Below are 24998 nucleotides of genomic sequence, written 5' to 3' on the forward strand. Positions count from 1 at the left end.
TGTGAACACAGAGCTGAAAACAACAAACCCAAAGAGAGTTTGATGTCCTTGTTTTTCAGAATCATAAACTTAAGTTAGTGTATATTTGTGATCTGCTCTTTTAATTCCGTAAATACTGAATATTATATCTTTGAGACTGTAAAGCACATCTATTATGTATATAAAGTGTATAAATATTGATGAAGTTAAAAGCAGGAAGTTCAGTCTTTAGTGTCTCATTTCATGCATGAGACAGTATCCCCTCTTAAACCCACCATTAATGACATTGAATTTCATTTAAGAGGACTTATATATATGACTTATATATCAGATTATTTTCAGTGGCTACAGTACTTACATATGTTATAATTTTGCTGTTGAGATTTAAAAAGCATGAATTGAAAAAACTTTTTTTTTTGGCAGGATAGTCCTTTATTGACTTTATGGAGTTGCAGTAAGGTTAAGCTAACAGAAATGAAATCGTACCTCTGAGGTGTATGTAACAATAGGGTATGCAAATAAGATTGTCCACTAGATTTAATAAGAGCAGATTCTCTCTCAAATGGCTGCTTGGAGGTTTTATTTTATGTTGGACTGTGATTTTTTCTCTCATAGAGTATCGGTATGTAAAGGACACTTTTCCTACAGACCCAGTGTCATGAATAAGACACTTGTGAGGTGAAAAGAAACAGGTATCTTACTGCTGTCTTTTTTTCTGCTCTTTTTCCCTCTTTTCTTGACTTGGTGAAATTGCTGCTTGTGGTTCTGTTGGTGAAGATCCACACACACACATAGAAAAATCGTGTTTGGCTCTTTCTGAATTACTCGACTAGTCCCTGAAAGAGAGGGCCCTTTGTTGGCTTCCTCTGGGACTGCCCTTGAAAGGCTCCTATTGTGTGGTAAGCACTATGATATAATGCAAGTGGATTTAATAGATTTAATGGAACATGCAGACATGCTTCTGGAAGCCCTCTGTGATGAGAAGCAGCCTGTTTTTAAGAGATCAGAACCACATCTTAAAGAAATGAAATGATATGTCAATGTCGCATTGCTCCGCTGGAATGCTCAGCTTTGATTTTTTGGTAGATTTTCTTGATTGTTTGGTGGTTTAGGGAGACTGATTCATATTATTATTTAATATGCCATTGTTGTGCTTTGATACAGACTGGTTATTCTTTTTTTATTCCACCTGTAAGAAGTCAAGGTTAGTCAGATTTGGGGGGAGTTGAATGGCTGCGATGTGTTAGCTTTGTTTTCATTGTGTTAACAGGAGCACAATGGTACGATTGTGTGGCCATCTGAAACTCTACACCTACCAAGAGCTTTCTGGGGTCAGAGGTGGGGGAGATGTGTGTGCCTTTAGCCTGGCCAGCCGTGCTTTTTTTTCTGAAAGACCCAGAAACTAATCCATCCAGCACAACCATCCAGATCCACATACCAGACTTCTATTAAAATGCTCTCATTTTCCAGATATAATCACTGCTTTTTCTCTTCGATTTGTTGCTTTGTAATCTGTCTCATTATTTTAAGGTGCCATTTGAGGAGTGGCCCACCCTCTTGAAATCCTTCAGTGTGATGGACAGGACCATAAAGCCGAGCAATAAACCTGAGATGAATGTTATATCTTAACACTGATAGAGGCAATTAAGTCCATCATAAGCGAGTGAGGCAACACTCTCCTCTGGGGACTCATTCACTTGCATGGTTTAACATGATCCCCAGCTAAATGCCTTATTTTATTTCTCCTCTCAGCTTGCAGCTTACAGTCGAGCACAAATTGAGCTGATTTTTTTTTTCGCACACAATTTGGTCTTTCTGTCTGATCTGCCCTTTTCTGTCTGTCGTCATTCACCCCCCTTTCCTCCCCCCTCCTCTTCCTCCTCTCTCTCTAGCTATCTCTCCCTTTTCTCTCCCCATTTCGCCGTATTTGTCATGGTAATGTAAAAAATCTCAGCTGCTCCAATTCATTTCGTGCTCTTTCAGTCGAGAAAGAAGGGCAATTCTGTGTTTTTTTCCCCTCGCCACTTTCTCTGTGTTGAGGTTTAAAGGTAATGAAGACCATATTTCATCTGCATGGAGTTATATGACTGGGCGTGGCTGAGCACGTCTGTTATGGGAAAATAAATATTATGGAAGGTCTAACTTTGTTATCTTTATCTGGCGGGGATCAATGTGTGTATTATTGGACAGGATACATTACACAAACACACGTAGGCACGCATGCAATGTGCACACAGTGAGAGCTGGGCTGTTTATACAGTATGCAAACATGCACACATACACATAAGGAACACATAAAGGTGAAATACACATGCAGCATCCATGCAAACACAGGCAATCCATATCTGCTTTACAGTGCACCATCCCCCCTCTCTCCCTGTGCTTTAGTTATATCTCTATGTATGTGTGTGTGCGGACTGAATGCTCTAATGACCACAGTCCTGACACAGGTATTTTGACTGCTGCCTCTTTCCATTGGCACATTGACTGACATGCGATTAGATACGCTAGAGCGAAAAAACTAAGGAGGTGCTCGCTGTAACCATGAAAAGGAGACCAGGAGGAGGTTTGAGTCCTTTTCTCTCCTGCCTCACCTTCCTTACATCTGAAACATCTCTGGCTGCAGTAACTGCTCGTGTGATTTGGTATTCAGTACGTACAGTAAAGCACAGCTGGGCTCACTGCGACCTTACTAGAAAAGCCTCTCATTGTAGATCAATGCAGGTTAGCAGCACTGGAGCACAGAATGCAAAGTAACCATTGTAGCAGAAAAATAAAGATGGGGAACTGGTATAAAAATGTTTTTTTTCCTAAATAGAAATACAGTTCTTTTCACTGACCTTAAATAAGTAGATCTTATATTGCATGCATTAAACTTACAATTGTTTCCAATAAGGGGGGGGGGGGTCTACACGTGGATTAAGCATAGGACAAATCATCAATGCCATGTATTGATATGTTAATTACAACAAGTAATAGCATGCTTAAAGATTTCTGTGCGAATCTGACTCACAGTTTCATCTTTGTGATTTCTGTGGCAAAATAATGAGGGTAATATGAAGTTACTTGGTCAAGAAAGTTAGCCTGTGTATTTTTGATGTGCTTTTCTTACATTTATGCCCTGCTGCTTTGGTGTTGTACATCTAGCATATGTGGAATTTATTTGCTGTATCGATGCATATACGCTTGTATTAGGAGGCTGGGAGAGACTATATTTTCATAAATGATATTATTAGAAAGGGGCAGGACCTCTTGAACACTTCATTCTTGCTTTTCTAAATGTTGACCGTACATTGCACTGACTGATTATTCTTTTCTTTTGAATATGTCAAAGAAAAAGGAGAGGACAGCAGTGAAAAGAAGTTGAGTAAAGTATTGTATTAGGTTATGCTGATACCAAATTAATAATAAGCTACACTTAAATCCCCCCACTTTAGCTTTTTAGAGCCATTTTATTTCTTCAGCAGGCCATTTGAGAATTAATCTAATTTGCAATTAATTTCCCAGCCCTATATTGTATCATATCAGATTGTGATGCATTGTACTGTATCACATCGTATCATATCATATCGCATCACATTGCATTGTATCATATTCTGTTGTATTGTATCGTATGATTCCACAAGGCACTGTGTCATATTGGATCATACCCCATTGTATTGTATGAAACAAACTGGAGAGTTATTTCTGTCGATAATCTCAAGTGCAATGATTCACATCTGACATGCATCTTAATCAAATCACATGACTCACATCCTCCTAAATTAGTGGTCTATTTAAGCTGCAAGATTTCCGGTCTCTTCCTCTGCTCTGCAATCTCCTGCTGCCCTGGATGAGCACTGTGCTCTTGCTTTCAACCCACCTCCACCCCAGCATCCACCTGTCTGCTCCGACTGGGGAGTTAAGCAGGTATCTTATCACTCCTCATATTCTGTATGTAAAAATCTGCGAGGAGTGATTAAGTCAGAGCCTGATGCCAAACATGTTATGTTGCCATAATAATTGCTTAAATGAACTACAACATGAGATTATTGTCCGAAATCACATTGTATCGTACTGTGTTGCATCGTATTGTAGCGTTCCACATTGCGTATAGTATCATGTTTGCTCCTTTTTGCATTTTGTTTAATCATAACTTTCTCTGCAATAATTTCCTATGATTAAACTGTACTGTATTGCATCATATGGTGCATTATGGTATGGCATGGTATGGTTTCTTTGTATTGCATCGCATCATATCATGTCGTATCATATCATACCCTATCCTATCCTATCCTACCCTATCCTAATATATCGGGATGTGTCATGTTGAATTGTGTCATTTCATAGAAAATACATCAATTAAATTTTGCTCTTTTGCATACTGCTCTGATTTTCTGTGAGTTACCCTGCAGTGATTTGCTTTGCTTAAACTGTATCGTATTGCATCATATGGTACTATTTTCTTTATATTGCATTGCATTTCATTTCATCACATCGTATCATATAGTTTCATGTCCTATCGCATTGTATCGTATCACATCACATCAAATGGTGTGGTTCCCACCACTTAAGTGGATACAACCTGGAAGGAACAAGAAACATACAACCAAATACTTTTTATCAGTCTTACCAAACTGCTCTCAGTACTTTTGAAATTAATCAGGTTTAATGTATCCATTAATTCAAGCTTATTCATCAGCTCTGTCTTTATAAAATTTCTGGTTTTGATTTATCAGGCAGGTGACTCTTTTCCAGTGCCATGGAGCAGAATTATATCTTTTTTTTATTCTAATATGTTCTTCATTGTGAGGCTTTATAGATTGTAAATTTCGGAAAGAGAGCAGTGATACATTGCTCTGGTCTGGCTGACGTCCAGACTTTCAGTATTGTTATTGGCTCTGTGAGAGAAATAAAAGGGCATGTGCAGCTCTACTTGTAAGGTGTAGTTGTTAGTTAGATTTGATTTTACCACTGAGAATTAATATGTAAAATAAAATAACTAAATGTGGTAGTAGAAACATTTTAGTACTATTTGCATGATCAGCTGAAACATCTGGTACTCATAATCTATACCATACATGTTAGTCAGTCTGTAAATGGATTTTCTAAACAATCTGCTCAGGATCAAACAGATTTTTTCTCTGTCCTTTCACTGACGAGTTTGCTTACCATGATCTTACATTCATCTCATGATTAAGAGGAGGAATACAACTTTCCATTTCAATGGCAGTGTGCCACCACCACATGAAATACCATCCCTGCAGGAGTACTCTATACCCAATAAAAACACAAAAATCACAGATATCTAGATTGTACTGAACAGATTGCAGCATAAAACTGCCCGTCTTGCACATAAAACTGAGACATCATGCAAAAGAAATTTACAAATTTCCCATATGCATTAAACATGATGTGGATTAACAACTGGATGATTCCTGATGCCACCATAGATATGAGTACTGGTCTCAAGTCTTTGAAAAGTTACATTTCTGCTGTGTTTCAGTCAACAGTTGTTCTCTAACCTCTGTCTGTGGTGCACTTCCTGCATCAAACTGACATTGGTTTGGCTTTACGCAAACACTACGCTATTTATAGCCTCTCTCCCCACTTTATTTTCTCCCTCCCATTCTCTCCCGCTCTATCTCTCCCCCTCTCATGTATTTGCATTTCTGCTATGCAAACAGGACTGTGGTGTCAAGTGCGTCAGTCGTACGGGCCTCGCTCGTCCCTTGCTCGTTCTCAAGCCTGTATCCATCTCAACATTTCTCTCTTACTTTCCCCTTGCCCGATATGACTCCCCACTTCTCACCTTAGCTTTCCACCTCTCTCTCACCTTCACCCTCTCCTACCTCCCCCCCTTCATTCCCTCCTCTCTCTCTGTCTGTGTTTTCCTTTGCTCAATTGTTTTGCTGTAGATTTGACCGCTATGATTAATGACCTCAAAGCCTCAGGAAAGCAAACAGAGAGAGAGAGAGAGAGAGAGAGAGAGAGAGAGAGAGACATGACCAGCTCGCCCTTCTCTTACAAACCTTCTTTTTTCTTTTACGTCAAATGCTCATATGTTCAGACCGGGCATGTTAGGACTTCTGCAAAAAGATGAGTCAGATTGCACAAAAGAAAAAATAACATGAAAAACTGAGCATAATTTTTTGCAGATAAGAAACCCCAGTTTGCAAAAGAAAAGTTCCCTATTGATCTCCACCATTGCTGTGAAGCATAGTGCATTATTCATTTGTAGAGCATTTTTATTATATATTTTTTTCCTCAATCTGTATATCAGGGTAATGCATGCCCGTGTGTTAAATTATTTCTCTGTAATCAGAGCTGCCTCCCATATTTTAAGAATGTTAATGTTTGGGGAAAGCTCCCATTTGAAGCATTTGGGAAGGTATGACTTATGGCACTGCCATAGTTTATGAATGGTGGAGCTTGTTGGTGGATAAAACTCATCCTGGGCCAGGGGAAGACCAAAAATATTTTCTCTGCTAAGAGAAGTTTTCAGTGTGGCTCTTTGCTCTGTTTTTAGTAAAAAAAATTCAATTCAATTCAACTTTATTTGTTTAGCACATTTCACAGAAATGTAGACTCAATGTGCTTTACACTATATAAAAACGAACAGTAAAAGCAATAAAAACTTTAAAAATTCAATTGAAAAAAAATTGTAAAGAAGTGGCAAAAGGCCACAATATGTCAAAAATTGATTAAAATTGGCAAATGGGATATTTGAATAACTGTTTAAAAGGTCAAAAAGTAGCAAAAATGAATAAAAAGTGGCAGAGAAGTTCCAAAAATGGTTTAAAAGGGGCAAAGATCAGTTAAAGAGGTAATGAGGTAGCAAAAAGGGTGAAAAGTGGCAAAAATGGGTATAGTTGGCAAAAAGGTGTTGCAAAGAACTGTCGATAAGATACAAAATTTGGCTAAAGAGGCAAAAAAAAAGGGGCAAAAATCCGCAATAAATTGGTTAAAGTATAAAAATGAAGTGGCCAGAAAAGTGGAAAAAAAATGTTAAACATGGGTAAAAGTAGCAACAATGTGGCAAAAATGATTGAAAACTCATAGTCAACTCATAAAAGGGCACAATATATGGAAAACTGATTAAAATTGGCAAAATAGATTGAATTACTTAAAACAGACAAGAAAAGGTCAGAAGTTGCAAAAAGGAATGAAAAGTAGCAAAAACAGGGGAAAAGGGTAAAAAGGACTTAAAAGTAGCAAAAACAGGTGAAGGTGGTAAAGAGCTAGCAAAAGGGTGAAAAGTAGCAAAAATTGGACTAAGACTGGCAAAAAGGAATTGCAAAGAAATGGTGACTGGATACAAAAATTGGTGAAAAATGGCAACAAAGGGTAAAAAGCAGCAAACACTGGTCAAATGTAGCAAAAAGAAGTGGCAAAAATGAGAGGAGAAAGTGACTAAAATGGGTTAAAATGTAATGCAGGAAATAATTCAAACATCAGAGCCCAGTGATAGTTTGGTTCAGGTTTCAGCTGCAAATGAAGTATCTGTTAGCCAGAACATTAGCACCAATGCTTCTGATCCAGCACACATGCATTGGTATATTAATAAATCACAACTGGGGAGGGCCCTTTCTCTGGGTTTTTAGGGGGCCTTGCCAATTCTGTGGGCAGGCTTGAGTGACATCACGATGGCTGTGTCCGTAATTTATACAGCTACATTCTGGATTTACCATCCTGCCTGAAGAGAGGCACTTACCATGTAACTTTAAGAAAGATAGGGCACTGCTTTTTTTCTGACTACTTCTCAATTTTATTTTAAGTTTCTTCACTCTGTATTCAGACCATTCATTTTAAATTGGCAGAGGATACATGTGAACCAAAGGTCATGCATAGAATTGTAAGTCCCCCACATTCATCCATCTGTAGTAAGACTAAGCTTCACTGACCAATTTTCTAACCACAAAGAGGCAAGTTATTTTTACCTTTAGCCTGGATTTAGAAATTGTTTGCTATTCTAACAACTGCCCTCAGTGACTCCCTCACATTGTGCTGCAGGAGCACCACCAAAGACTTCACTTTGACATTCTGTATGATTGTTATCTACTTATACCCTGTTTCACTTTTAGAGATCTGTTTGCACGTGTGAAAATAACTCATTCCTAGACACCATCAGATTTTGCACTGTCTGATTAGGGCAGCATGTTAAATCATTTTCCACAAGCAATAAAGAAAGTGATTTCATTTTTTTTATTGCAAGAATACAGTGATTGTTCTTCCAGCAAGCTAATAGTGCTATCAGAGAGAAATCACTGCACTCAAAGTAACTGTTCCATCAGAGGCTGAATGATAATGTGGGGATAGCAATGGTGCTTCAAATTGAACAATGCTGCAAGGAATAGCATTTGTACTGACGTTTGTTCGTTGTTCTGACTCTAACATGTAAAAGATAGAAAAAGAAATCAAAGAAAATTTGATCCTAGGGGAATGTAACAGCATTTTACATGCGGAAAATCTCCCAAAGGGTTTATATTAAACAACAGAACAACAATGGTACCAAACAATCTCGTCTCAATGAGTCAGTGGCCCTAAGGTCCAAAATAACATCATGTCGGCATCTTGCTGCATACGAAGTTGAGCATTTAATCCAGCTGTGAAACACACACAATGTTCAGAGTAAAGCAGAGTAATGCAAACAACTGCAGTTCCCTAAGTGTACACTAGAGGTGTGGTCCTCAACTGGTCTAGCACCATAGCCCACCACCACCTCTTTAAGGACAAATTGCATCCCAAATTTCTTAAATTTTTAAATCACCCTCAAACTTCGTCTGTTTCTAGGTTGATCTTAAGTTAGTTTGAGACAGTGTTTGCGACAGGCTTTTTCTAATATTTCCAAGACAGTCTGGCTGCAGACCACAGCTCTCAGACACCCACTCTTGCAGACCACAACTGTAAGACGCCACCATGGAAATACATGCTAAAACTTTCAAAATAAAATAGGATTAAAGGCTACTTCCAGCTAGGGTTAGAGTAAGGGTTAAGGTTAAAGTTAAAAGTAAAACACCTGGCTTAAAAAAACTTAGTTACAAAACATTTAATAAAGCCGAGTAAATGGTCTGCTGACAGGAAAAAAAGCTTGTTTTCCATAGAAACACTCTTACTCAGCTAATGTAGCTAAAGCTAAAGCTAACAAAGCTATGTTAGCTACATAAACTATGTAGGTAATGTAGACACATAGCTACTGTAGCTAGAGCTAAAGCTAGCTATATTAACATAGCTATTTTAGCTATGTTAGCTTATGCTACATTTTTTGAAGCTAGACCTGTTTTAGAATAAGTTATCCAAACTGTGGCTCCCTTCCTGAGCTTTAGCTAAAACTAACAAAGCTACATTAGCTCACGTAGTAGTGCTAATTAAGTAGATAGCATTGCTACGGTAGCTTTAGCTATAGTTAACAGAGCTTAAGCGAGACACTGTTCACTAATGTACAGGTACATCTCAAAAATTTGAATATCATGAAAAGTTCAATATTTTTTGTCACTCTTTTCTGAAAGTGACACCCATATATCATATAGACTTGTTACACATAGAGTGAAATATTTCAAGCCTTTATTTCTTGAAATGTTGATGATTATGACTTACAGATAAGAAAACCCAAAATTCAGTGTCTCAAGAAATAAGAATATTACATAAGATCAATAAAAAATGGATGTTTTAAACAGAAATGTCAGGCTTCTGAAAAGTATGTCCATTTCAATGCACTCAATGCTCGGTTGGACCTCCTTTTGCATGAAGTACTGCATCAATGTGGTGTGGCATGGAGGCAATCAGCCCATGGTACTGCTCAGGTGTAACAGAAGTCCAGGTTGCTTTGATAGTGGTCTTCAGGCCATCTGCATCTAATTTTTTGAGATGCACCTGTACTTCTAAAACGGGTCTATACATGATTTTATCCTCTGACCTTTATTTCTGTTTGATTAATCTAGTTAACACAGTGGAGACAGACATTACCGACAGCATTCAGTACAATCTAATGCAACTCTGTAATTTATGGCTTATACAAAAGGGTCACTCACTCAGTCAGTTGCTTACCCACAGACTTAGACACAGACATTGCCATGTGTAGGGCTGATCTCAGCGGTCAGCCAAAAATAGATTTTGGCTCATTTTTGGTCCCTGTCAAGAGCTGGACGACCCTCCTAGGAAGTGAAAGTAGGCACACATCCATCCCTTTCTTTGACCGTACAGTGGCAGCAGTTATTCATGTCTGCCTCCTCCAGTGGTCTTGAGGTGTGTTTAGTTTCCTCATAAATGGCCGGTGCCAAATAGTGTCAGACGGGGCAGCAAGGAAGGCCTCTGGGAGTGTCAGTGTGCATGTTTATACGCCTGTGTCTTTCAAGCTGCGGCCTCTGGCTGTGACCCCAGTGTTAATCACACTACAGCCAGAACAACCACAGGCTCTATCGTTGCTGCTGCTGCTACTGCTGCTGCTACCACCACCCTCCTCCTACCCTCTGACTCTTTCATTCATGCTCTCTGTCCTCACCCTCTGTTTTTAATTCTCTCTCTTTATCCCTCCATTCCTCCAGAATCTCTCCAACTGTACCTCCCACTTACTCATGATCCCTACCCCACTCCTTCACCATTAGCTTGGGGGTACACCCTCGCCTTCAAATTCCCATAACCTCAAAATGTCACCTTTCCTCCAGTCCTATAAGCCTCTCCTTTAGGCGTCTTAAGCTCAGTGTTTCTGAGGTCTGAATTCGCAGGGTTTCCTTGTCCTCTTCTTTCTGGCACAGTGTTAAAATGCTTACGGCATTTCTCACCTCTTGGAGTCTGTGTGGGCTTGAATGCAGGCTGGGTGGCACGGTTCGAAAAGGGTTGATTAATCATTGGTTGGCCAATCTACTGATAGCTTTTGTAACCATTGTTATTTTGAACTAGGATATCAGATGCTGATAGTTTGACTAGGGTTGTCATAATTTTTGTAACTTATACCTTCGAATAAGTGTAAACTTATTCTAAACAATACAATCTCAGTTGTTCTAGTATCAATGCTGAAGCTTAAGATAACTGCAGACTTTTGGTTGGCCATATTTTTCACCAACAGTTGTCATGCAAGAAAGTGGAGTCTAAACTGCAAAAATAAACTCGAGTTTACCTGCAATTTTCAGGAATTAAAGGCAAAAAATGACCAGTTTTTGGTGCCTGGGACAAACATATATTTGTTTGTGGTATGTACAGTATATGCCATCAACATGCTTTGATTTCTACAAGAATGGTATCAAGGTTTGGATTCTGGTATCATGGCAAATTCATTCTTTACATGTGCATTGGCATCCCATTCAGAGACAGAAGAAAATCCTATCAATCCCAGTGAGGATAAAGAAAGCCAACTTCTGGTATTGCTTTGTCAAACATGCTACATACAAATAGGCAAGGGTGACAAACACATGCACAAATGCACTAATGACAAGATGCTAGCACATGAATGCTGCTGCACAAGAAAGAGTCTTTAAGCAACTGGGTGGTTGGTTCCTTGCTCAAGGGTACCTTGTCAGTGCTTGGGACATTAACTGGCACTTTCACAAGAAACCAAAACAGTTCTAAACTTTGACCCGTTCCCTGACTTGACCTAGCTGGTTCAGACTTAGTTACTGTTGTCCCCCTACAAAAGGATAATAATTGGGATCAGCTGGCTATCAGCTGATTCTGGCTAAGCATATGACTACCATGTCCTGCATGAACTAACGCTGAGCTTCCCTAATAAATTAACACTCTTGTGTCTGTCAGGTATTACACAGAGGCACATGGGAAGGAGCTTTCCTGTAGTTTAGCACACCATTAAAGACAAATGATTGGCTTGGTAAAATCAGATCATAGTTAAAGTTTGGGTAAAGGCAGAGTTTAGTTAGACTACAGCAGAATGTTTGATGACAGTTATGAATGGAAGTGGATTCCAGGAGGGTTTTTTTTGCCTAATCTGTCCCCTCAGACCTCCAATCCTATGGCAGACTTAAGTGATATTTTAGCTATGTTGAAAGTTTCAAGTTTTGCCTCAGAAGAGTTTTTATTCAGGGCTGCAAGTTGGTAGGGGGATTAGCACTTTTGCCTCACAGCAAGATGGTTCCTGATTTGAATCCTGGCAAGCCCTATGATTGAGTAGTGAGCAGTCCAGGGTGAACCCGACCAGGTACAGCCCTTGCAACCCTCAGCAGGATAAGCAGTGTGGAAAATGGATGGGTAGATGAGTTTTATTCATGGCAGTTGAAAGACTTGTTTCATGCTAGTTATTACCATTGGATGCTATTGGATACCACTGGGAATAGGCTGGCTTGATCTCAAGCTTGGTGACTGGTTGGGAGGGTGTGGGAAAGGTTGATTAATTACTTGTCAACCAAATCACTGAGTGTCATATCAGAAGCAGCTTGTGTTTCCAGTACATTTGTATCCCAGGTCATCCAATACAGATGCTTCAATATGCCCCTTTGGCATATCATTCAAACTAACCCAGCAGTTTTTGTGCGTCTCAAATGGATGCCCAAGGTGTTGTCTGTTACATATCGTACAGAATTGCATAGCAGACACAGTTTTCCTCTAATTCCAGTTTCTAACTGGCTGTGTAACATCAATGCAGTTGAAGCTGAGGAAACATGGGATTGGATAAAACAGTAACAGAATATTTTCACAGTAATGCTTAGAGCTGGTTTCCCAATTTCTTGGTTTTTGTTCTTGTGCTTTTTACCCTATTCATTGCCAAAAACCTTCAACCCAGGAGATCTTAGTTGATCTTTCTACATAGTCACTAATAGAAGTTTCTCTGCGTTTCCAGTATGGCCATGGATGAACTTATATAACTTCTGGGCAAAAGGCTGGTTTATGTCATGCAACCTTTCTGGGTATTTTTGCGTCCTTATGCAACACGAACAGGTGTGTTAGACCATTGGTATTTGGTGTGTAGGAATGGAAATAGGCTGACTTGAAAGGCTACGAGATAGTTGATTTGAGATCAGTCAGCCATGTTACTGGCCTATATTCAAAAGAGTTTATATCTTGGTCACTCTTCTATTAGGTTATTTTTGTTGCTTTTTTCCCCTTTTTAAGATAGGACAGATGCAGAGAGAGTGGGTGATGACGTGAACCAGACAGTGTCAGAGTCAGGAGTTGAACCTGCAGCTGGTGCAACCAGCAGTGTAGTCCTGTGAATCAGGTTTCTGCTTTACCATCTGAGCTTAACCGGTACCAACTGGCAGGCCAGAGTTAGCTGGGCCCTAGAAAAACCCAGAGAATGGGCCCTCAACAGTTGAGATTTAGTGATGTATAATTATATGTGTGTTGGATCAGTAGCATTGGTGCTAGCATTGCAGCTATGCCATTTTGGAGCTGAAAATTTTGCCAAACTGTTATTTGTTTCAAATGTTAAAATTATGTATCTATGCCCCTTTAATCATTTTTTATGCCCATTTTTGGCCCTTTATTCACTACTTATTTTAATCCAGTTTTTTCACTTTCCATCCAGTTTTGCCACTTTTAATACATTTTGTCACTTTAAACCATTTTTGCCTCTCATAAAATCCCATTTCCCCATGTTTTCTATCTGTTTTACTACCGGCCTCTGTTAACCTTTATTTTTCCACTTTTGTGACTTTCATCCCATTTTGTCATTTTCTTAAACACTTTTCATCACTTTTTCTGCCCCCTTTAGCCGTTTTGCCACTTTCTTTTTTTTCCTCTATTATTCCATTTTTGCCACTTTTAGCCAATTTTCTTCCATTTCCTTGTAACCCATTTTTGCCACTTTATGTCTATTTTGCCTCTTTTAAACTCATCTTAACTGATTTGAGCCCCTTTTCATTCCTTTTTACGTGCATTTTTGCCACTGATGACTGCTTTTCATTACTTGTTAAGCCCATTTTAGCTACTTGTAACCCCTTTACACCACTTTATACACATTTTTTTTTTGCCATTTTGGCCGTTATTCAATATTTTTCACTTAAAGTTGTCTCAGTTTTTTCTTCTTCATTCTCTGGCATCTTGAAATTTGTGCACATCATGGCTTGGCTTTAAAATCTGACTTTACTTTCCAAATGATATAGTTTATTATACCCATTGGCATTGTTTGCATTAATTATTAATAAAAGGGGGCTTGAAGAAAGCTGTATACTACAGGATAAATAAATAAATAAATTGTTGCTTTGAAAAGGGTGGTTATTATTCAAGATAAAATATTATATTATTATTATAAAAGAGAAAATATGGTTATCACAGATTAACTTTACAATGGTCCATGATTTTGCTGAACTCCATGGGCCCCCCACTTGGCTGGGCCCCAGAAAGCCCTCCCCTTTAGCCCCCTTTTATGGGTGGCCTTGCCCAATGGTTGACTGATTTAAATTAAAAACCTGGCAATGCCTTTTCTTATGTTTTACTGCTTGCCTTTATGAAATACTTGAACTATAATGTGGATCAGACTGAGACACACGAGCCTCCCACAGCTTCCAAAAACTGTGATTCTCACAGAAATCATCTAGAGCTCTTGTCTTTGTGTCTAAATTAAACACAGAAAGTAGGTCCCTGGAAATTCCAGTAGCTGCAAACTGCACGGCACAGCAAATCAATTTCTGGGTCAACTCCTGGCTGACTTACCTGTCATATACGGTTTGATAATGCGAGTATTGCCTTTGATTTGATCTGACTAGCCAACTTGTTAGCTGACTTACTAAACAGATAGCCATTGGGGGCAAGTGTTGGACTCTCGGTGTTGTGATTATCACCCTCTACTGCCGTGTGACACCCTTGGGATCACAGCAGTTAGGTGGGCGCACACGTACGGTCTCAGGCTTCGAGGCAAACTGAGACGAAGAGTGCGAGTTACACGAGCTTTGACAGGGCCTAATTATATGTGTCTCTAATGAACTGTAATTACTGACATCCACCAGAGCAAAGAGGTCTATAAGCCGAGGACTCGCAGTCATTAGGCCTCTGTGTTACACTCTTTCTCCTCTGAGTGACTGAAAATCTCTGTTTTCTGTCCCTGATGTTGTGTGTCTGCCACTGTTTTCTCATTCCTCTCTGTCTCCTCTCTCCACAGTTTGATGGTGACAACATGTACATGAATGAAAACAACCACGAGTTCCTCCCGCCAAACCAGGTGAGTCCAAATTACCCCTAATGGAAAACCTTCTCTTTTCCTCTTATTTCATCCGAGCAGCGCGGTGGCTGTTGGCTGAGCTTTTGCAGAGCCATTTTCCTTCCACCATCATTCAGGCTTGTTAGGATGGACGACAGATTGTTGTTACTGAAACAACCACAGAGTCGTACATCAGTTTGCATCAGCAGAAAAGCAACTAGACTTTAAAAATGGTCATCCACATTTGATGCTTTCATCAAACCCATCATTACTCTCTGCATTCTGCACTGTATGGCTGAAATATTCAGGAATGTTAATATGGATGTGAATGGGAAAAAATTACTGAATAGCTTTTTCTAACCTTGAATCTAAATGCTCGCTCTCTCTCTCTCTCTCTCTCTCTCTCTCTTATAAATGCTTCCCCTATAGAATTTTAGATTTTAATTGAACCTGGATTGTTAGTTGGCAACAAAGACTCTTCCTGGGTTAAATACTCTGCACTTACAAACACACTTCAAAGCCTCAATATGGTTAAATAAAGGCCAAGTACACCTGTCAACATTTTTATTAGTTCTTTCTCAGTTGAATCTCCATTACATGCAACCCGAAGGGCAACAAAGAATCTGCCAAGGATGCATGCTACAATAAACCACATATTAAAAACACTTTTAAACTAAAATTGCATGGCATTAGACTCTGTAAAGCTTTACAAACATCACCAGAGCAAAGCCAGCAGAATGGCATATATACATAGAAATAACCATTAAAACGTGCAAAAGATGGATTTGCAAAAAATTCTAGAATTTTTTTGCAGGCTCATGCTTGAACCTTCACGAATAACCACATTAGTTAGTATTCAGATTTCAGGGCTTTTCTGGCGACAATAGATAGAGACAGAAACTATGAAGAGACAGTGGGGACAGACTGTCTTGTCTTGGTCCGCTCCAGGCGGCAGAAGTAGATGAGGTCAACAACATTGTTTCATCTCATTTTTTACTGCTGCTTTAACTACTATAAGCTTCTTTTTTTGTATAAATTGTGGTACTTGATGTGTGTCTGCAACACACACACATTTGGATCATGAGTCCTTGCACTTAAAAAAGCACTTTACAACATGCACATATGAGTTTGCACGCTGTCAGTATTGTTGTCGTGTCCCTTTATGTGTTAGCAGATGGACTACAGATGTACATAAATTAGCAGATTTGCTAATTCTGGCATGTTTACTGTTGTCTTTTATGCTTAAGTTCATTAATGTGCTCTCTCCTATTGAAATAAATGGATTAATTAGATAAAAATGAAATAAGATCAACTAGAAAAGCACTCGGAGAGCGCAGACCTCCGCTATTAGCCCCATCTCCCAATAGTAAAGAATCCTTTAAAAAATTCCTGGATCCAGACGGGGATCTGGATCACTCCCAAAATCTAATCAGTTCTTCCTGCTCTCCCTTTGCTGTCTTTAATGGTCAAATTGATTGTTCACTCTGAATCTACGCTGGGAAAAATATAAATAATGTCTGTTTCTGTGGTGTGATGTTTATCTCTTTCCGACACTTACCCTCTGGCAGTGGTTTCAGACATTTAAAATCATTTAGACTACAAGTATTCAGTCTTTTCAGCCAGGGTCTTTTTGTTTTTCTAGGTCGTAAAGAGGTGTCAATGTTTATTTCATAATGCTCCCTAGCCAACTAAAAACTCCTCACTAGAGCTTTAAAGGTTTTCAATTTGAATACAACTTAACACTACATTTTAAAACCAAAAATATAATCTCTCCCAGCATGAATTGGGCTGCAGACAGTGAACCCTCCTGGACAGGTTGCTAGATAGATCTATATTAGAAATGCATTTATGGCAAATGGGGAAAATCAGGAAGTCAAAATCTGCCAAAAAAACAAACAAATCCAGATCCCAGGCAACGATGTCAACATTTATTGCCATTTTGCATCATAAATTTCTAATTGATTATTACTTGAATCATGCAATCATCCTCAGTGCACACAGGTTTCACTCTGGTAAAAGCCAAGCAGAGATGGCTGCTCTGCTCTGAGTGAGTTTTGGCCTCATTGCAGAGGATTTATTAAGTCCGAATGGAGGGGGAGTCAGTCAGCGCCGTTCAGCACTACATGGCAACTGCGCCAGATACACTGTAGCACAGCTGGTCGCAACAACTGGGAGACCATATGGTTGTGTTTGGACAAGGGGATTTGTGGAGTTTGGGAATAAGCCCATCTGACATACACAGGAGAGCAGAGAATTTGTCCCCGTCGATTGCAATTATTAGAAGCGACCCACAGGCTGCCGTACTTGCGTGTTTCTCTTGCATTTGCTGTTTTGCTTAATTTCTTAATGCTCTGGTTTGTTAAAGAATGGCTGCAGGCCCAGTCTCTGAACCAGAGCTGCATGTTCTGCTTCTTGTACATGATTCCTTAGGTTCATTTAGATAACTCTGACAACAAATATATCTGCCACTGAGTGATTTTCAGGAGGATAGTGCTGTAATCTGACAGATTTCTCATGCTTTGGTACTTGGCTGTCTGAAAAATCTCAAGAACTATTGCTTTTATCGGCCATTTCAATTCTGCACGTGTAGTTTTACTGCAGTGGTGATTGACTGATTACAAGTCCTGCTGATGTGCACAGTGTTTTTGCTGAATTACTGAGGGACAGATAAAACATCGCAAATGTGGCATAGAAGATAGAAGAAGGGAGAGAGAAGGGGAAGTGAAAGGTGGGGTAGCAAGAGAGGAAGAGAAATAGCGTGAAAGACGGTGATGGGATGAGAGACGATTTTGCTTTGCTCTGTGTTATACTTTGTTTACTCAAGATCCTCTCATATTTGACATGTGCCTTGCTCTATTCTCCGCTTCACCAAGTTTAGCCTCTCCTTCCCTCTGACAGCTAGAATCAGGGAGGGCCTGAGGGGTGGACGCGCACTCAGACAACAAAACATAGAGACGGAGGAAACAGAAAAGTCACTGAAATGCACCTCTTTAGCCGTGCTTTAAGTGATTCTAAGCAGATTTTATGGACGTACTATGTCCACATTCACAATGACAGTAGATGAATAATTTAAAAAATTCCACATGCGTTGTAAAATTCTTAATACTTCAGGTTTGTGTGGAGTATAAAATGCACAGATTTACAGCCTTTGCCATTATAATGACCCACATATCACACCCCACTCTAGAGCAGACTGCTTTAATGTACGCACTGTGTTATGATTGGTGGTAAAACATCTGGAGAAAGATCTTTTCAATGGGAAATTCAAGTTCAAATTGATTAACTCGGCTGTAGTACAGGAAATCATACTATAAAATACACCTTTAGATCCCAGTCAACCTAAGACTGAAAAATCCAACAGCCAACAAGATGTTATTAATCATTTAAAAGTTATTTCTTGTTTTCTGAAGTGTTTTTGGAAAGGCTTCACATCCACCCACTATAAGTTTGAAATTCTATCCAGCTGTGAGCAGCATCTCGATATCTCTGTGCAGCACGTTGTAGGGGAACACATCAACAGCACACCCAGAAAAGCTTTTTTAGTGAGCATGCTGTTTCATAAAGGTTCACATTATATTTTTGTTTTTCAGTAAGCACTTGCTTAGAATAGGTACAATGTACCATGACGAGAGCGGTGCCTATGAAATGAAGCTTAGGGGTAGTTCATGCAGGACACAGAAGTCATGCTCAGCTGTGATCAGCTGATGGCCAGCTGATCCCGATTATCTCCTCCCACAGCCAATCATAGCTCTTTCTCTCAACACAGCGGTCCATTTAAATATGACGTACTTCTCACTTATCCCTGCTGATGCACCTCACTGCTGCTAGCAGCTTAACCTCCTCCACCCCAGCTTCATCCTTTATAGCATAAAGCTGTTTCACTTTCATACTCAGATTCATGCTACTATGGATTAATGATTTCGAACTAATTCTATTGTATTCAATACACATTTTCATTTATGTATCTATCCATATGGAGTTTCTAACCATGCCCTCCCTCAAAAGTCAAAGTTACTGCCTGACTAACCCAGGGAGCATCTTTTGAGCAGTCTTGTCTCCAACAAGAAAAAAACTGTATATTGTTTTGCAATAAAATGGTTGAATGTATGACGAGTGTTCCTGAATGAAAGTATGACTTTTTATGGCCCATTGATGAGAGCTGTTTGGTCCACTTTAAACAAACTCTGGTCCATTTCCCTGGATAGTCCGGTTGGTTTGGAGTGATGTAAAAGCTCATTCCAACTCTTGTGTGGGCCAAACTCTGGTCCACTTAAAAACAGGGCTCTTGGTTTACTTCCAAAAAACAAAACCCTGGTGCCGTTTGTTGATGGTATGAAAGCAAAGCAGACTAACTTGTAAACCAAAGGCAGAAGTGATATGAACCATAAAGATTCACAGATTTAAAGTAAGCATAATAAGTAAGGAAAATTTTGTTTGATAGATTATTTATTAGTTGTAGCAATTTGTCTTTGCATCCTTACTTTCATTCTTTTGTTCTGCCATCCTTCTTACCTTCCTTCTGTCCTCCCTCCCTTCCTTCCATCCTGCCTTCCTTTGTTCCCTTTTGCTTTCCGTCCGTCCCTCCTTCCTTTCTTCCTTCCTTCCATCCATCCTTCCTACATTCTTTCCTTCCTTCCTTCCTTTCTTTCTTCCTTCATCTATCCTTCCTGCCTTCCTTCTTTTCTGCTTTCCTTCCTATCTGCCATTCTTCGTACCTTCCTTCCTTCTTTCCTTCCTCCCGTCCTTCCTTCCCGACCTCTTTCCACCAGTCAGTGAAAATTTAGCTGTTTTTCTGTTTTGCGTCTGACTTTTCCAAAATTACTAAATAGTCTCCATGTAAAATTCTCACAAAAAGATCCCTGTAGGGGTTTGGCATGCATATTTAAGTCATGACCTACTAAAAATCCTCTTGCAGCCATGCTTTAACCCAACAGCAAGTCAGCCATATTGATTACATTTTGAAAAAGGCCTCATTTTAACTTCTCCTAGGGGTTTCAACCAATCATCTCAAAGTTTTGTTAGCTTAATATAGATGCCATGAAGATTAAATGTTATTAAAAGATTTTGCTTATGTTAAAAAGTATGACCGTAGCAAAGGGTTGAAGTTTTACTGATTTTTTGGCAAACTGCCAGAAAACAGAAGCTTTTACAGCTCTTTAATAATTTTTTCAGCCTTCTTCGTATTTAATGTACGTGTTGCATCTTTTCCTACGAAAACATATTAGAAATGTGCATTAAAAGATAAAAGGATAGACTGATAGCGTAGCACATATTCTTCACAAGCAAGCTTTTTTTTCATAGGTTTGGGTGTTTGATTGATTAAAGTGAAGCTGAAAACACATTTAGAACCTGTTAATATGTTTATGCTTGTGTTGTTGTGATAAAATATGGAGTTGGTTAGAATAACAGAGGAATGAGATTGCTGCGGGGGTGATTTTTTATTAACTAGTTTTATTCTTCAAGAAACGGTATATACAGTAGCTGCATTATTCTCCATCTCAAATAAAAACAAATGCCTTAAGCTCACTTTTCTCTGCCTGCTGCTTTATTATCTCTACACTTTTCTGTCTTTTCTCTATTTTACTCTTTCTCTCAGTATGTTTCCTTCATCTCTCTTACCCCCCGTTGAATTGAAATGCATTTGGGTCAGCGGTTCCACCTCCAAACTACATGAAAGTGTGTCTCTCACTTCAGTCTCCTCATTTTACCGCTCTATTAAATCTGGATCACCTATATAAATTTCATACATAAGGTGCTTTCATATAAGACGTAAGCCCTATTGAGTAACTCCGGCCAAGTTACAGCATCAGATAAGGACATGCTTAGACGTTCTCGTGATGAGTCACAAGGAAACGGGGTCAGCGCCATTGTCATATCGATGTTCCCATGAGCATCGCAGTCTGACCCTGCTACTGTTTCTTCCAGTTGTCTTCCCTCTCTCTCCCCCCTCCAGCAGAGTGACAAAGTGTTAGTGATACAAAGACAAGGTCACAGACCCTGGTCTTGGCATCAACAAGCTCTTTGTCTGCCCCTGTGGCCACTGACCATCGTTCTGGCAACAATGTAGAAAAGAGTAGAAGTCGACGACAAGGATCTATGTCTCGTTCAAGCGTTTTCACAGAGGTTTGATGCGTCTCTAGAGCACAAAAAAGACACAAACTCTCAACACTGGGAAGTGGAAGACCTTTTTTTTTATTCTGAAGGTTTTCTTTAGAATAAGACCTTCACCTGCCATGGGATTTCTCTTGCTGGTACGAAACGAAGCGATGTGATCAAAGATAATACACTGTAGAGAGATACCTTCTCATAGCAGCAGTAAAGTGAAAGAAACGGTATACTTCATCAGCACTTTACCTTGACAATGCTTTGCTTTGATGTCTTTCTCCCTGACTTATGAATTCATTTAGCAAAAACTGCTGTTTGAGAGAAATATGTCAGAGAAAAAATGAAGGAGCAAATGGAAAGGAGGAGTGAGAGAGGAGGAGGGGAGATGGAGAAACTGCACAGGGGAATAATTCGGCTAATGGAGTGACTGTTTGGATATTCAGCAGAAGTAGGAACGGAGATTATGATCTTGCAATTAGCGTAACAAGGTTTTATTGATTGGCTGCCGCTGTAGCGTCTTTGCTGCCAAGACGCTGCATGTGGTTTTAACATGCACAGTGTGTGCGTGTCTGTGTGTAGCCCCGCCAGTCACACCAGTACGACTGTTACAGCAGAATCCAGCTCAGTTTTACCATCAAACCGTGGACGTTTCCTGAGCATCAAAGCAGAAATGTTATGGATTACCAAGTTGAAAGGCTCTGTTTTAATGCCTGATGATAAAGTGGACTACATTTGCATTTTTCCACTCACTTTTAAGTTAATGCATTGCCCTTCTCTTTCCCTCTTTGAGCAAAACACAGGTATGAAAAGGCATCCGGTAATTTTTAAAGTTTATCTGCCTGTTTTACATGCAGGGAGTTCAAACGATGTTTTAACAGTAAGCTTGATGCTATTTCTCGCCTTAGTTTTCCTTTTTTAAATTTTTTACTCTTGGCAAGGTTTGCACCAAGCACCCTTGGGTGTTGTAATTGTAATTAGAGAGGTGTTTGGGTGCCAACAGCAGATATGTGAGGCTGAGAAAAAGAGACAGATTGTAGAATAGATGGAAAGTTTTTCAGATGGCAGCAAGCAGATGTGATTATTATTAAGTTGATAAAACAGATTGACTGAACTTTTAATGAGGCTTTTATGTTATTCTGAAAGGTTTTAATGAGAGGTTTGGTGTGCGACAAATTTTAGCAGATTTGTCACATGCTTTCAGGGCTTAAACTTGCAGAAACTTTATCTGATAAATTCGATGAAGTCCTCCTCCACAGCTCCCCTGCGTCTCTTATCTTTCTCCCATATGTTTCCGATGAACCATTGTAGAACATGATCCTGGAGTCTTTTATGTTCAACCTTTGACAAATCTATCACCTCGTCCCTCTTCGCTCTGAATTAAAGGCCCATTCCACCTTTCCAGTTTAGATGAGTAATTTCTTGTTTGGCAGCAGCCCAAAGCCCAGCCGGCCCGTCTGGACCCTCAGCGGAGCCTGATTGGTCGGGTTCAGTCTTGTGTGACTGACAGGAAGCCCGCTGATTGGGGGAGACGGTATCTTCGGATCGTTGCACTGATTAAAGCCTCGCGGCAGCGTTTTGTAAACTCCCGCCGTTCAGGGTCCCTGCGCCAGCGCCCTGGCCCTGCTGGTCTGAATTACAGCTTGGCCACATTAGTCTGATTTACAGCTTCCTCCCGCTGTTTAGACTGGAGTGAGGGACATGAGTGGCAGGCTCCTCCTCCCCTGTATTTCAACCCCCCTTCCGATTGATTCTCCTACTTTGTGCCATAGCTCTGCTCGACACCCCAATCTTCCCAATCGCCTGTCAGCCCCTCTCTTTATGCCACCTCACTTGATTAACCTCCCAGAGCTTCATATTTCCCACCACTACTTCTTTTCCTCTCTCTTCTAATATAGATGCGATACTTATTCTCCCTCCAAAACAACTTGGATGCTTGAACCGTCCCAGAGCTCACCAAATTTGGCTCGTGCATCATGACTGCATGGTGAAACATTTGATAGTTTAGTTGTTTTGCTGATGACGATTGCAATTGTGCAACCCTTTGAAATTTTCACAAGAGTTCCCATAGAGAGTACTTTCTCCTATACTTTGGATATTTGGAATGCATATTGCTGCCACTGGGCCAAGACCTCATATCTCCAAAATCACCATTTTCATGGAGGAAAATTTGTATTTTTCCAAATAATTTTCCCCTTTTTATTGCATTTAAATTTGTATAACCCACTGACCAATGTAAAGGGTGATAAATAGCACTGATTTCGGAAAAATGAATAAATGATAAAAATGGAGATACTTTGTTTTGGCCTGAAGCTATTTACAAAAACAAGGACTTACAAAAGATCATCTTGCAGCCAAATTTAAAACTCAAGAGCTAGTCAGCCATATTGATCAAATTTTGAAAAATGGTCTTATTTTAGCATCTTGTAGCCTTTGTACTTTTACAAACATATCCTTTGGTTTTTGACCAATCATGGTAAAAATTTAGTCAGCTTAATAAAGACATCTTGACATAGTGGATGTTGAAAATTGTATCAGTCTTTTGGCAAACTGCCAGAAGACAGAAACTGTTATATCTATTACATTAATGTGTGCCAAGACATCATTTAAAGAAATAATATTAACTCTTTAGAATGTAGATTTTTACAAGTTATGCTTTTTCAAAGAATCGAGTCAGTCGCTGACTCGATAAACTCGATAAACGGTCTCATATTTCCCACCACTTCTTCAATTCTTGTCCAATCTCACAAATTTCCCTCTCTCTTCTACTAGAGATATTGTGACTGTGACTTCTTCTTTCTCCAGAACAATTTGGAGGCTTGATTACATCCCAAAACTCACCAAATTTGGCATGTTCTTGGCATGTTGGCTGGTGAAAGAATTGATGGTTTAGATTTTGCAGATAACTATGGCAAAATGGCCCAATAGCACCCCTCTGAAATTTTCCTATGGGGGGACTTTCTCATACACTTTGGATATTTGGCATGCATTTTACAGCCGTTGATCCAAAACCTCATATCTCCAAAATCACCACTTTTCATGGAATGAAAAAAAAGCATTTTTTTTTCCAAATAATTGAACACTGAAGGGTTATAGTCAGCGTTTTTTGACACTTTTTATTGGATTGAATTTGTAAAACCCACTGACAGTTGAAAAGTGCGACTGATAGCACAAATTTATTAATATTTTATACTTTTATAAACTTATCCTTGGGGTTTCAGTCATCTCAAAATTTGATCAGCTTTGTACACATGTTGAAGATTGATAATTTTGCAGTTGTCAAAGAATATGGCCGTAGCGGACATTCAAAGTTGTACTGTTTTATTTGCAAACTGCCAGAAGACAGAAACTGTCATAACTCTTAGATATATTGTTCAGACTTTTTCTAGATGTCACATGAATACTAGCCAATCATTGCTTAAGCGTGGACACCACTGACACATGGATTGTATGGTATCACTTCCTTTGTTCCTGCTGCTACCGTGTGCTCTGTGCTGTTTCTCATGCAGATAGACCAAAAGCTTTGTTGTTCTTAATTTTATTTGATCATGCAATTGTACTTTTGCCACATTATGTACATTTTGTATGTAATCAGAAATGCATATCAGTTACTGGTCTCATGAACTAAATGATATTGGTATATGGGCCTTGAAAAACCATTATCGGTCGATCCCTATTCATTACCCATGGAGTAGACCAGCTTCTACATACCCTCTGATGCACATCATTCAGTTCAATTTAAAAAAATTTTATTGTATGATTGGGAGGGAATGACTCCCCATACCCTGCCTCTAATTGACTAGTTTTTACCTATTACCATTGTAGATGTTTTTTAAGAATGTAGGGTTGGCAA

The 24998-nt window shown here is 39.4% G+C and overlaps 1 protein-coding gene across 7 annotated transcripts in view; it reads left to right on the forward strand.

The window, feature by feature from the left end:
* The window catches only part of tox2 (TOX high mobility group box family member 2), a 235417-nt gene that overhangs the window by 128060 nt on the left and 82359 nt on the right, over positions 1 to 24998 (forward strand). For all 7 annotated transcript variants that reach the window (XM_041783960.1, XM_041783956.1, XM_041783958.1 and 4 more), the window contains one exon: positions 15005 to 15064. In XM_041783960.1, the coding sequence (XP_041639894.1) occupies positions 15005 to 15064 (60 nt within the window). The remainder of the gene's footprint in view (positions 1 to 15004; positions 15065 to 24998) is intronic.

Source organism: Cheilinus undulatus, linkage group 3, assembly GCF_018320785.1.
Source record: "Cheilinus undulatus linkage group 3, ASM1832078v1, whole genome shotgun sequence".
Classification (NCBI taxonomy): domain Eukaryota; kingdom Metazoa; phylum Chordata; class Actinopteri; order Labriformes; family Labridae; genus Cheilinus; species Cheilinus undulatus.